This window comes from Bubalus kerabau, chromosome 17, assembly GCF_029407905.1.
Source record: "Bubalus kerabau isolate K-KA32 ecotype Philippines breed swamp buffalo chromosome 17, PCC_UOA_SB_1v2, whole genome shotgun sequence".
NCBI lineage: Eukaryota > Metazoa > Chordata > Mammalia > Artiodactyla > Bovidae > Bubalus > Bubalus kerabau.
In genome coordinates, this window is record NC_073640.1 from 55,449,134 (window position 1) to 55,462,500 (window position 13,367).

The 13,367-nt window shown below is 42.0% G+C and overlaps 1 protein-coding gene across 10 annotated transcripts in view; it reads left to right on the forward strand.

The window, feature by feature from the left end:
* The first annotated feature begins 10,096 nt into the window (after window positions 1-10,096).
* Window positions 10,097-13,367, forward strand: part of ZNF283 (zinc finger protein 283) — a 45,704-nt gene continuing 42,433 nt past the window's right edge. For 4 of the 10 annotated variants that reach the window (XR_008704414.1, XR_008704415.1, XR_008704416.1 and 1 more), the window contains exons 1-2: window positions 10,097-10,301; window positions 12,420-12,507. Coding sequence is in view for 5 of the 10 variants with exons in the window: in XM_055553665.1 (XP_055409640.1) it covers window positions 12,499-12,507 (9 nt within the window). In the remaining 5 variants the exon portion in view is untranslated. Of the gene's footprint in view, window positions 10,302-10,421; window positions 10,577-11,718; window positions 11,778-11,797; window positions 12,256-12,419; window positions 12,508-13,367 lie in introns of those variants that run through there. The other 6 variants (XM_055553664.1, XM_055553668.1, XR_008704413.1 and 3 more) reach the window with 5 other exon arrangements.

A 13,367-nucleotide genomic window follows, 5' to 3' on the forward strand; every position in this document is an offset into this window, starting at 1 on the left:
TGCTTTTGGTTTGAAACATTTCCTGGGAGAAGCTGAATGTAAGGTTAGCTTTTATACTCACAGAGTGGCCCGGGGGGTTTCCCTCTGTACCACCTGCCTCTTGAGTGGCTTCCAGGCTATCACAATCAGCCCTAGTAATTCCAGCTGGGCAAAACTCAAACTTGAAGCTCCAAAATTTGTTCAACCTGCCTGTTCCCTCTGTTGGATTGTTCATCTCCTGATAAATGTTGTTGTGCCCATGAAACTGACTCACCAGATAATTACTGCAAATGTAACAGAAAATCAAAGTTTTGGATTGTGTTCTGCAAAAATGCCTGATTCATTTTTGACCTCAATCTATGCATTCCTGTTTCCTTTCCTTGATATGTTGTGTTTGGTAACCATGGGTTGGGCCAGTGGTTCCATAGTGCTCTTCCTGCAAAGACATAAGCAGAGAGTCCGGTATATTTACCACAATAGTCTCTCTCCCAGAGCATCCCAGGAGGCTTTTGCCATTCGCACTGTCCTGCTTCTGGTGAGCTCATTTGTTTCCTTTTATTCTCTCTCCTCCGTCTTATCACTTTATATGACTTGCTTTGTCCACCCCAACTTGCAACTAGTAAATGTCAGTGCATTCCTGGCTGCTTGTTTTCCAGCTCTCAGCCCCTTTGTGCTCATCAGCTGTGATACTCAAATCTTCAGAACCTGCCTTGTTATTTGTGGTAAAACAAAAATCTCCAAATAGTCCTTTTACAAATAGCTACCACTCATTCAACACTTTTTAAGCACTCAATATTTGGTGACTGAGTTTAACTATAGACTCATCTAAAATGTATTATTTTTCAATGTGATTTGTGATTTAGTTTAATTTTCTATATGCCTTTGTATTTTCTCTTTGCATATTGTCTTTCAATGCAGCCAATATGTTTTCCTCTACCCAAGAAAAAAGGGATCACTTCTGTTGACACTTGGCATTATCTTATATGACAGGGAGCTATTAATAATTCCAGTGGAAGACCTACTTGATACTATTCTTGCCCTACTACATATAATTTGATTTAGCTTTTTAAGGCCTCATCCTTAAAATGGATCAGCTAAGGACCAGCAGGCACTTGAAGAAGTATTCTATCCTGAAACAAAGACAAAGACAAACAGATAGGGGAAAATAATGTGGAAGAAAAAGAATATTAAAGAAGTAAGCTAAAATTTTACAATTTGTGAGCAATATTGTTGGTGAGATATGAAACTCAGTTACATGCATAAGGCAAGGGTAGTATGCTATCAAAAGAATGATAGAAGACCAAAAAGACTACTGGGACTTATAAACATGACAGAAGAGGTGAAGTATTCAGTAGGGTGGTAGGAAATTAAAATGGAGGAACCTCTAGGAAATTGGACGAAGGGATAAGAACATTCAGTTCAGTTCAGTTCAGTCTCTCAGCCGTGTCCGACTCTTTGCGACCCCATGAATCGCAGCATGCCAGGCCTCCCTGCCCATCACCAACTCCAGGAGTTCACCCAAACTCACGTCCATCAAGTCGGTGATGCCATCCAGCCATCTCATCCTCTGTCATCCCCTTCTCCTCCTGCCCCCTGGAAGAAGGGATAAAAACCTTACAAACCTTAGAAAAGAAGCAGAAATGATATATGCACCCCTATGTTCATCTTAGTATTATGGAAACAACCTTCGTGCCTATTAATGGATGAATGGATAAAGATGTGGGAGATTCATAGATACACAGGAATATTATTGAGCCATAAAAAGGTGAAATCCTGCCCTTTGAGACTGCATGGATGGACCTTGAGGGAATTATGCCAAGTGAAATAAATCAGACAGAGAAAGACAAATAACATATGGCTTCATGCATATTGTGGGATATTAAAAAAAAGAATCAAAAAGCAAATGAACAAGCCAAATCAAACTAAATGTGTAGACATAGAGAGCAGAGTGGTGGTTGCCAGAGGGGAAGGAGTAGGTTGGTGGGTGGGAGAAGGTGAAGTGGTTAAAAGGGGTGTCTGGCTTGACCACACTGACTCCATTTTGTCAGCTCATTCTCAGACTCACAGTCCTATCCTCTTCCCCTTCTGAATGACTGAACTTTAGCCTCCTCACAAGGAATGCACCCAAGCCAGATAAGTTCTCTATCAATTTTTACCCTTGCCTTCATCTAGTAGGCAAATAGATGAATGCTTTGCTGGTGCCGATGGTCAGTGGTCATGAGACCCATCAGAGGGAGGAAAAAAAACTCCCATTCCTGTCAGTGTGGGTGTACTTTTTACTTGGTAGTCAAATTCTATTTTTAGCTTTGACTCCTTTAAATTACCCCACACCCTTTTTGATGACATGGAGTGTGGCTGTGAATGCTTCTGGATCATCCATCCACCAGATCTTTCCTGCCTGTATGTAAGTTAACCACAATGTACTTTATGTAAAATTGCACTTTATGTAGTGGCCTGCTTAATATTCCAGTCTCAAAGTTTCTTCTCAGTTCAGAGACTATTACTCAATATCTTCACTTCCCCACAGGTGGTCAACTGTAGAGTCATGGATGGAAGCTAAATTTTTGGTGGTAAGGAGGCCTAAGTGCATACAGAAACAGAAATATAATGTTATACACATGAAACATAATGTTATAAACCAATGTTACCTGGATTTAAAAAAAAAGAAAGAAAAAATAATGGCCCCAAACTTCCCAAATCCAGGAAAATAAATGACATCAAGATTCAAGAAGCCATAGAGACTCAAAATAGGATGAATCCAAAGTAATCCACAGTGAGATCATGGTAACCTGAAAGAATATGCATATAGAAGATACACAAAAGAAAATGAGAAAGACAGCAGACCACATCACTACACACACACACACACAAATCAATGAAACAGAAAGGAAGGCAGCAAGAAGGGAAAAGTGACAAAAAAGCTGTAAGACAAACAGGAAACAATTAACAAACTGACAATAGTAAGTCCTTCCCTGTTAATTATTACTTTAGATAACAATGGATTAAACCTCCCTATCAAAAGACAGAGTTGTTGAAAGAATAAACAAAAAAGATCCAACTATGTTTTATCTACAAGAGATTCAATTTAAATTTAGACACACAGAAGCTGAAAGTGAAAGTATGGAAAAAGACATACCATGCAAATTAAAAATGAAAGCATGGGAGTTGTTTACTCACTAAGTTGTGTCCAACTCTTTGCAACCTCATGGATTCTAGCCTGCCAGGTTCCTGTGTTCATGAGATTTCCCAGGCAAGAACACTGGAGTGAGTTGCCATCTCCTTCTCCAGGGGATCTTCCTGACCCAGGGATCAAACCCACGTCTCCTGCATTGGCAGGGGGATTCTTTATGGCTGAGCCACCAGGGAAGACCCAAAGCATGGGTGGCAATACTTTAATTACCTAAAATAGATTTTGTCCAAAATTCAAGTAGGGCATAAAAATATCAAGTGAAAACACCTGGACATCTATTGCCTTGTTATAATGATTCTTAGTAGCTCTCAGTCTCTTCTGACACATATACATGTAAATAAGAGGTGTAGGAGGTGTATGTATGTATTTTACATTTTAAAATTTTTTATTAAATTATTTTTTTATTTTTGGCTGTTCTGGGTCTTTGTTGCTTTGCATGGGCTTTTTCTAGTTGTGGAGAGGAGGGGCTTCTCTCCAGATGTGGTGCACTGGCTTGTGGTTGCGGTGGCTTCTCTTGTTGTGGTGCACAGGCTCTAGGGCACTCAGGCACAGTAGTTGTGGTGCACAGGCTTAGTTGCTCCACAGCATGTGGATTGTTCTTGGACCACGTATCGAACCCATGTACCCTGCATTGGCAGGCAGATTCTTATCCACTACACCACCAGGGAAGTCCTGTATTTGACATTTTTAACAGGCATAGAATATTGTTAAAAATCTGGCATACATAACTTTGCCCCTGTTCATACACTCATACATATACAAACACTGCTGCTGCTAAGTCGCTTCAGTCATGTCCGACTCTGTGCGACCCCAGAGACGGCAGCCCACCAGGCTCCCCCTTCCCTGGGATTCTCCAGGCAAGAACACTGGAGTGGGTTGCCATTTCCTTCTCCAATGCATGAAAGTGAAAAGCGAAAGTGAAGTCGCTCTGTCGTGCCCAACTCTTAGCGACCCCATGGACTGCAGCCTACCAGGCTGCTCTGTCCATGGGATTTTCCAGGCAAGAGTACTGGAGTGGGTTGCCATTGCCTTCTCCATACAAACACAGTTGCCTTCAATTTCTATATCAAAAAGTTTAAAATTTCAGCACAGATAAATTCTTTATAACTAATGAATATATTTTAAAAGTATATAATTGTGTAAGTACAACCCAAGAAATAGAAAACACAAAGTAACTTTAAATCCTTTTATCAACTTATCTCTTCATCTTCCTGTCTTCCTGTAGTTTCCACATTCCTGAATTTATCATATTTGTTTTTTATTATGTACCACTTATGCACAAAATATCACTTGTTTAGCCTCTTTTTAAAGTTTTATGAATGAAATTATATTGTATATATATATATATAACTCTTTGCTCATCATATTTGTTAAATTCAGTAATTTTCACTGCTGTGCACTGTCCTGCTGTATAGGTACTCCACAACTAATTATCCATTCCTCTTCTGATGGGCATGTTTCATTTCTGGATTTGTCATTGCAGTGAAATGAAAACAGTGAAAGCAATGTAGTGAAATCAATGCTGCTGATTTTGATGACAGTGAGAATTTTGTGATAGTGTTTTTTGTTTGTTTTGGCCGTGTCCCATGGCATGTGGGATCTTAGTTTTCCAAGCAGGGATTGAACCTGCGCCCCCCTGCATGAGAAGCACGGAGTCTTAACCACTAGACCACCAAGGAAGTCCCAACAGTGAGAATTTTGATGAAACCAATTTAGTTCAGTTCAGTTCAGTCGCTCAGTAGCGTCCGACTCTTTGCGACCCCATGAATTGCAGCACGCCAGGCCTCCCCGTCCATCACCAATTCCTGGAGTTTACTCAAACTCATGTCCATCGAGTCAGTGATGCCATCCAGCCATCTCATCCTCTGTCGTCCCCTTCTCCTCCTGCCCCCAATCCCTCCCAGCATCAGAGTCTTTTCCAATGAGTCAACTCTTCGCATGAGGTGGCCAAAGTATTGGAGTTTCAGCTTTAGCATCAGTCCTTCCCGTGAACACCCAGGAAACCAATTAGGGTGAAGCAAAAGAGAGACTTTTGGAAGAGAAACACACCAACCAACAAAAAAAGGTCAGAAAAGAAAATCCTTTTTTTTTTTTTTTTTTTAAGGAATGCTTAGACTTTTATTCTGAAATTACAATAAGAGAGAAATTTTATCTTCTCCCCTAATACTATACCCATTAACTGTTCATCTATTTTTATCTACCATTTCAGATAAGAAAAAAAGTCTGACAGAAGAAACTATATATATTTTGGTTCAGCATTGCAACTGGCATAGGTCCTGCCTAAGAAATGAAACTTGATTTTGTATATTTAGAATATTTTAAAATGCAATGATCATTTTTGGAAATAAAACAAGTAGTTTTCTGACTGACTAATTACATCATCTCAAACAGATTCCATCCCTTATCTGACCCATAAGATAGGACATCTGATTCCCTAATTCTGGGCTCTGCTGAAATCTACCTGCCCCTACCAGTGGGAATTTATTTCTTTAGTCCAGGGTTTTCAAAATCATTTGCTCAAGTTTCCTTAACATCATAGAAGAGTGGAAGCCTACCTCAGCCATTCCGTGACTGGCTGTTACTTTGATTTCTTTTTTATTTTTCAAGATTATGCTGATTTGCATTCTTTCCCATAAAACATCTTTGATTCATTATAAAATATCCAAATCTTTTGGCAGATAAATTTCAAGTCTTTTTCTGCATATTAAATTTGATTCTCTGACAAGATGAAATGACACTATTCTATTTTCGAGATAATGAAACTGGATTATTGTCTGCTCAGTCACGTCATTCACTATCAAAACACACAGTCACGATTTCCCAGGCACATATAGTGGTTGGTAGATAATCAAACTAAAAAACTAACATGCCAAGTTAGATAACATTGTACTGTTTTTCAATTCCAGCTGGACAGTGTCCCATTTTCACAATCACCATGGTACACACACAAAAGAAAAACCTATCAGAAAAAACATCTCACAAATACTGTCATGTTCAGTTACTGACATTAATAGAAATACACAAAGACACAGACCTCAAGTCTCTGCTCTTCTCACAGGTCCCCATGGTCACATCCGTTCATGACCATTTATCGTTGCTTCCCAACAGTGGCATATAATCTTTAATACAAACCACCTTGAAAGTGAAAGTTGCTCAGTTGCGTCCAACTCTTTGCGACCCCATGGAGTATACAGTCCATGGAATTCTCCAGGGAAGAATACTGGAGTGGATAGCCATTCCCTTCTCCAGGGGATCTTCTCAACCCAGGGATCGAACCCAGGTCTCCCACATTGCAGGGAGATTCTTTACCAGCTGAGCCACCAGGGAAGCCTAGGAAACAGAGATTCATATTTGCAGAAACTATCCCATCAATATAAACAACTCTACAGTGCTCCAGACATCGAATTGCATCCACAGGCTCACCTAAGGCAATACACACTCATCTTTTCAACTGCCAGACCCTGCTCCAGTCTTTCATACCCAGGCAAGCTTGTCGTGGCCCAGCTCAGGGTCATTTCCACAACTTTTACCCCAGATGCCTCAGCTCACTGAGGCCTAAGCCCCCTAACTGAGAGAATCAATTCCTAGGTAGGTTGACAAGAAGTCCAAGGTCCCAGAGGAGGAGATAGGGGTCTGGAGTTCTCAAGGAGGAGAAAAGGACAAACATTTTGTTCTTTAAGCCCAGAGCTGATGATTGCACAACAAAACAACTCATCTTGCTCAAGGATATGTTCTCCCTTAAACTCTGTACCAATGATAATATAACAACAATGTATCCTGCTTGTGGATATATTTCTCCTTCTTGAGAACCTTCTGACTAATCCTGTCATCTTAAAATATATATTATATCTCTGTTCATTTCCAAGACAAACCATTCAATATCAGTAATCCAAGTCTATGCCCTGACCAGTAATGCTGAAGAAGCTGAAGTTGAACGGTTCTAATGAAGACCTACAAGATCGTCTAGAACTAACACCCCAAAAGATGCCCTTTTCATTATAGGGAACTGGAATGCAAAAGTAGGAAGTCAAGAAATACCTAGAGTAACAGGCAAATTTGGTCTTAAAGTACAGAAGGAAGCAGGGCAAAGGCTAACAGAGTTTTGCCAAGAGAACGCACTGGTCATAGCAAACACCCTCTTCCAACAACACAAGAGAAGACTCTACACATGGATATCACCAGATGGTCAACACCGAAATCAGACTGATTATATTCTTTGCAGCCAAAGATGGAGAAGCTCATACAGTCAGCAAAAACAAGACCGGGAACTGACTGTGGCTCAGATCATGAACTTCTTATTGCCAAATTCAGACTTAAATTGAAGAAAGTACGGAAAACCACTAGGCCATTCAGGCAAGACCTAAATCAAATCCCTTATGATTATATAGTGGAAGTGACAAATAGATTCAAGGGATTCAATCTGATAGACAGAGTGCCTGGAGAACTATGGATGGAGGTTTGTGACATTGTACAGGAGGCAGAGATCAAGACCATCCCCAAGAAAAAGAAATGCAAACAGGCAAAATGGTTGTCTGAGGAGGCCTTACAAATAGCTGTGAAAAGAAAAGTGAAAGGCAAAGGAGAAAAGGAAAGCTATACCCATTTGAATACAGAGTTCCAAAGAATAGCAAGGAGAGATAAGAAAGCCTTCCTCAGTGATCAATGCAAAGAAATAGAGGAACACAATAGCATGGGAAGATTAGAGATCTCTTCAAGAAAATTAGAGATGCCAAGGGAACATATTATGCAAAGATGGGCACAACAAAGGACAGAAATGGTAGGGACCTAACAGAAGCAGAAGATATTAAGACAAAGTGGCAAGAATACACAGAAGAACTATACAAAAAAGATCTTCATGACCCAGATAATCACGATGGTGTGATCACTCGCCTAGAGCCAGACATCCTGGAATGCGAAGTCAAGTGAGCCTTAGGAGGGCTGATGGAGGTGATGGAATTCCAGTTGAGCTATTTCAAATCCTAAAAGATGGTGCTGTGAAAGTGCCGCACTCAATATGCCAGCAAATTTGGAACTCAGCAGTGGCCACAGGACTGGAAAAGGTCAGTTTTCATTCCAATCTCAAAGAAAGGCAATGCCAAAGAATGCTCAAACTACCACATGAGTGCACTCATCTCACACGCTAGTAAAGTCATGCTCAAAATTCTTCAAGCCAGGCTTCAACAGTACGTGAACCATAAATTTTCAGATGTTCAAGTTGGTTTTAGAAAAGGCAGAGGAACCAGAGATCAAATTGCAAACATCCATTGGATCATCGAAAAAGCAAGAGAGTTCCAGAAAAACATCTATTTCTGCTTTATTGACTATGTTAAAACCCTTGACTGTGTGGGTCACAACAAACTGTGGAAAATTCTTAAAGAGATGGGAATACCAGACCACTTGACCTGCCTCTTGAGAAATTTGTATGCAGGTCAGGAAGCAACAGTTAGAACTGGACATGGAATAACAGACTGGTTCCACATTGGTAAAGGAGTGTGTCAAGGCTGTATATTGTCACCCTGCTTATTTAACTTATATTCAGAGTACCTCATGAAAAATGCTAGGCTGGATGAAACACAGGCTGGAATCAAGATTGCCAGGAGAAATATCAATAACCTTAGATATGCAGATGACACCACCCTTATGGCAGAAAGCGAAGAAGAATCAAAGAGCCTCTTGATGAAAGTGAAAGAGGAGAGTGAAAAAATTGGCTTCAAGCTCAACATTCAGAAAACTAAGATCATGGCATCTGGTCCCATCACTCCATGGCAAATAAACAGTGGAAACAGTGACAGACTTTATTTTGGGGGCTCCAAAATCACTGCAGATGGTGACTGCAGCCATAAAATTAAAAGATGCTTGCTTCTTGGAAGGAAATTTATGACCAACCTAGATAGCATATTGAAAAGCAGAGACATTACTTTGCCAACAAAGGCCCATCTAGTCAAGGCTATGGTTTTTCCAATAGTCGTGTATGGATGTGAGAATTGGACTATAAAGAAAGCTGAGCGCCAAAGAATTGATGCTTTTGAACTGTGTTGTTGGAGAAGACTCTTGAGAGTCCGTTGGACTGCAAGGAGATCCAACCAGTCTATCCTAAAGGAAATCAGTCCTGAATATTCATTGGAAGGACTGATGTTGAAGCTGAAACTCCAACACTTTGGACACCTGATGCAAAGAACTGACTCATTTGAAAAGACCCTGATGCTGGGAAAGATTGAAAGCAGGAGGAGAAGGGGACGACAGAGAATGAGATGGTTGGGTGGCATCACCAACTCAATGGACAGGAGTTTGAGTAACCTCCAGGAGTCGGTGATGGACAGGAAGGCCTGGTGTGCTGCAGTCCGTGGGGTTGCAATAAGTCTGACACGACTGAGCAACTGAACTGAACTGAACTACTCCTGTCAGCTTAAAATGTAAATTGTGGGAGTGGGCGTAGTAAGACCTTTACAATCTTGAGACATTCTTTTGATTTATTGTAATGACCAAAGTATATAGCTCCCTTGCTAAGACTAGCAAGGGGGGTACTCTCCGTCCACTTTCTGATGCCTATGTCAGAAGCTTTCTCTGTCCCTTTTCATACTTTAATAAAACTCTGCTACACAAAAGCTCTTAAATGATCAAGCCCGGTCTCTGGTCCTGAAACTAAATCTTTTTCGGAGATCACAAATCCGACATCGTTCAAGGTAAGCTATCATAACCCCCATCTCCACCTGCCCTGGACTTGAGAATGTCTTTCTCGATCTTCGTTGACAACTTCTTAACTTTCCCTCAGCCACGCCAAAGACAACGAAGCCATTAGGTTCGGCCAATACTCTTCTCTCTCCGGCAAAGATCAGAAATTCAGATTGGCTTTAGAAAAGGCGCCCGTGACAGGCGGAGCCAAGTTGCATGCTGGGATGAAGGTCCAGGTTCCCATCTTCCGGGGGATTCGCTGTCCCCGGACTACATTTCCCAGAAGTCTTTCGGCACAAATCCTCTCCAGGCGGGGCGAGTTTGCGGAGAGCGCTTCGAAGCGCTGGGCTAGAGCCTCTGAGGATTTTCGGGCTCTTATTTCCCATGAATCTCTGGGCCTAAACTAACCTCAGTCTCTGGGTCTCTTTCCGGTGTCTTCGAGATTTTTGGACTCTGCGCGGTGAGTTGGACGCGTTGGAGAAAGTGGTCAGCCCCCAGTCAGGGTGGGAGGGCTCAGCGGACTTCTCCAGCGCCCTGTCAGAAACGGCAGTGAGAGGGGGCAGGTGCTCGAGGTGAGAAGGCCCGGCGGCTGACAGGTTGTGTGGTGTCCGGAGCCTCAAGCCTGGTGTGTGAGCGAGAGTCTGAGAAAAATGGTGTGTGACAGACGGCGTGACAGAGCCAGAGTGTGTCTCCCTAACGGTGTGCGAGATTGGGACTGTGTGACAGAGTGACGAGGTGCGTGGTCTTGTGGGTACGTGTGGTTTGCTTTGGCGGACGCTCTAGGTTCCCTCAGTCGCTGCCTGAGTTAAGTGACCACAAGAAAAGGAGCCCTGTATTAAGCCCTAGAATGTGTTTTTCCGGCAAGAAGACACAGATCGAGTCTTGAGATGAGAATTTTACAGTTTTACATCTGGAAGCGTCCTCATCACAGTCTCCTGGGAAGATGTGTACGATTCCTCTTTGCGGGGCCAGCTTCACGTGTCAGCACCACTGCAACCAGACCTCTGTCCCCAGGAATTGCTCTCAGCTGAGTTGCAGCTTCCCCTTTAATTCCGTTTGTTTGTGTGTGGACGACGGCAGATGTGCCCCCGGAGAGTGTTTTGTTTGTTTTTAGTTAGGTCTATCTGTGTTCCAAGGAATTCCGGTGTCTCACGATTTCTTCTCATCCCTTCTCGCCGTCCTTACCGACCCCCTCACCCCCACCTCCTCCACCACCCCCGGTGCTGCTGGGCTTCTGAGACGACCCTGAGACGTAGGAAATAACGGTTGCATATTTTTTGTTGCATACTTAGAAATCAAGGTTCAGATGAATTTGTCTTTCTTTTTTTAATTCATAGTTCCCTTTGTTTCTTATCTCTCTCTGCTTCTCTTTTTTAAGTCTTTATTGAATTTGTTACAACGTTGCTCCTGTTATATGTTTTGGTTTTTTTGGCCAGAGGGATCGAGCTCACACTCCCTGGATTGGAAGGCGAAGTCCTAACCACTGGACTGCCAGGGAAGTCCCACCTTTGTTTATAATTATGAGAATTTTTGTTTTCCTTGACGTTAAATATCTCCATTAGTAGTGTCTGTCCTGGGCCTTCTGGTGAATGACCCACCTCGCTGATGCAGCCCTCTCCCCAGAGACCCCCTATTGTCCTTCTCCTCAGTCAGTAGCCATCTGTTCATATGGCAAATTGTTCAAATCCTCGGATGCATTGGAAGACATTTTTCAAGGATTATATCCAAATGTTTTAAATTGACCATTCAGTGAAGAATGAGAATGGTGTAGCCACACTGGTTAAGTATCTACTCTGTAGGAAATATTGTTGTGTTTATGTGTGTAGATTGCCCTGCTCTGACTTTGAAGGGAAAAAATAATTTGTGTTCATTCACAGGAGAATCTTGACAGTGAAAGTGTCTCACTGTGCTACAGCTACAAGATGTTGAGGAGGTGGTAGGTGTCATTTGTTTCAGACCCACTGATTTTCAGTGTTGGGCCTGTTGGTTCAGTTTTCTTCATGACTGAATTCCCTATCACTCAATTTTTTACATTTGGAAATATCTTTATTTTTCTAATTGGGCTTCCCTGGTAGCTCAGCTGGTAAAAATTCACCTGCAATTCAGGAGACCCCAGTTTGACTCCTGGGTCAGGAAACTTCCTGGAGAAGGGATAGGCTGCTCACTCCAGTATTCTTGGGCTTCTCTGGCGGCTCAAGATGGAAAAGAATCTGCCTGCAATGTGGGAGACCTGGGTTCAATCCCTGGGTTGGGAAGATCCCCTGGAGAATAGAACAGCTACACACTCCAGTATTTGTGCCTGAAGAATTCCACGGACAGAGGAGCCTGGCAGACTACAGTCCATGGGGTTGCAAAGAATTGGACACGACTGAGCAACTTTCACTTTTATTTTTCTGATTTCAGAGTTAACACAGGTTTGTTGCAAAACATTCACCAATCTGGGAAATGTATAGAAAAGGAAGTTAAAATTATATCCCATAATCATTCTTATTATTTTGATGTCTTTTTATTCAGTTGTTTAAGTTAGGACAGGCTCACTTCAGCACACCTGGACTAAAGCTTCTTTTTCCTTCTGCAGCTCTGGCTTTTCTGGACTCTGTGCTTCACCAATAGAGGAACTCTATGGAGCACTAATTAGTTCCTGGGATTCTAGAACCATGACTGACGTAAGTTGGTCTTTCTCCTTGACATGTTGTGATGTTTAGGTCATGTGGATCTTTTCCTGAATTACCCTAAAGCTTTCTACTTAATAGAACCCCCTCCTTGAACCTCCTTCTCAGTTCTTCCTGTTCCAGTAAAGGGTGATGCCAAATATCCCAGCGTCTGCCCTCTGTGCCATTTCCAATCAGCACCATCGTATTCATCAACCACTTAACTCAACATCTCCTGTGGCTCAGTCTTCCATCAAGAGCAGTGAAGGGATGGAGTCCTCTAAGGGAAATATTTGAGCATCTGTCCAAGAATAACACAAAGAAATATAACTGAACAATCAGTTCGCTTTTATTTATATACTAGGAAAACCAGCAGTAGGTTGAGTTCATCATCTTTCAAAGGCATGAAGAGGATTCATATAAGAGGAGGAAAGAGGAGAGAATGAAGACTTCAGACCTGTGGAAAGCACCAGTTTTCCTTTTGCAAGCCAAGATGCTGATTAATTCATGTTCTATCTAGGAAAAAAAAAAGGATGAAGTTTCCTCAATAGTTTTCCTTTTTCAGGCTAATATGCAGCTATCAAAGAAGCGGGTCAGGGTGCTCTGCCCTTAGCCAGCTGAATGGTCACCCATGGGAAGAGTTTCAATTGTGTATTCTCTGGTAGAGCTTTGGTGTTTAACTGGCACAGATCCATATCAGGCTGTCTTAAGTCTTGCCTTTTGTTATTACTTCCATCTTCGTTCAGCCAGGGCTGCCCCGTTTCCCTTATTAGGGTTTCTCATTCCCATGACAAGTCTGTGGTGTGATGAGTTAGTGATGAGGGTTCCTTTGGATCACACAGGAAAACTTGGAACTTCTACACAGACCTGAGTTT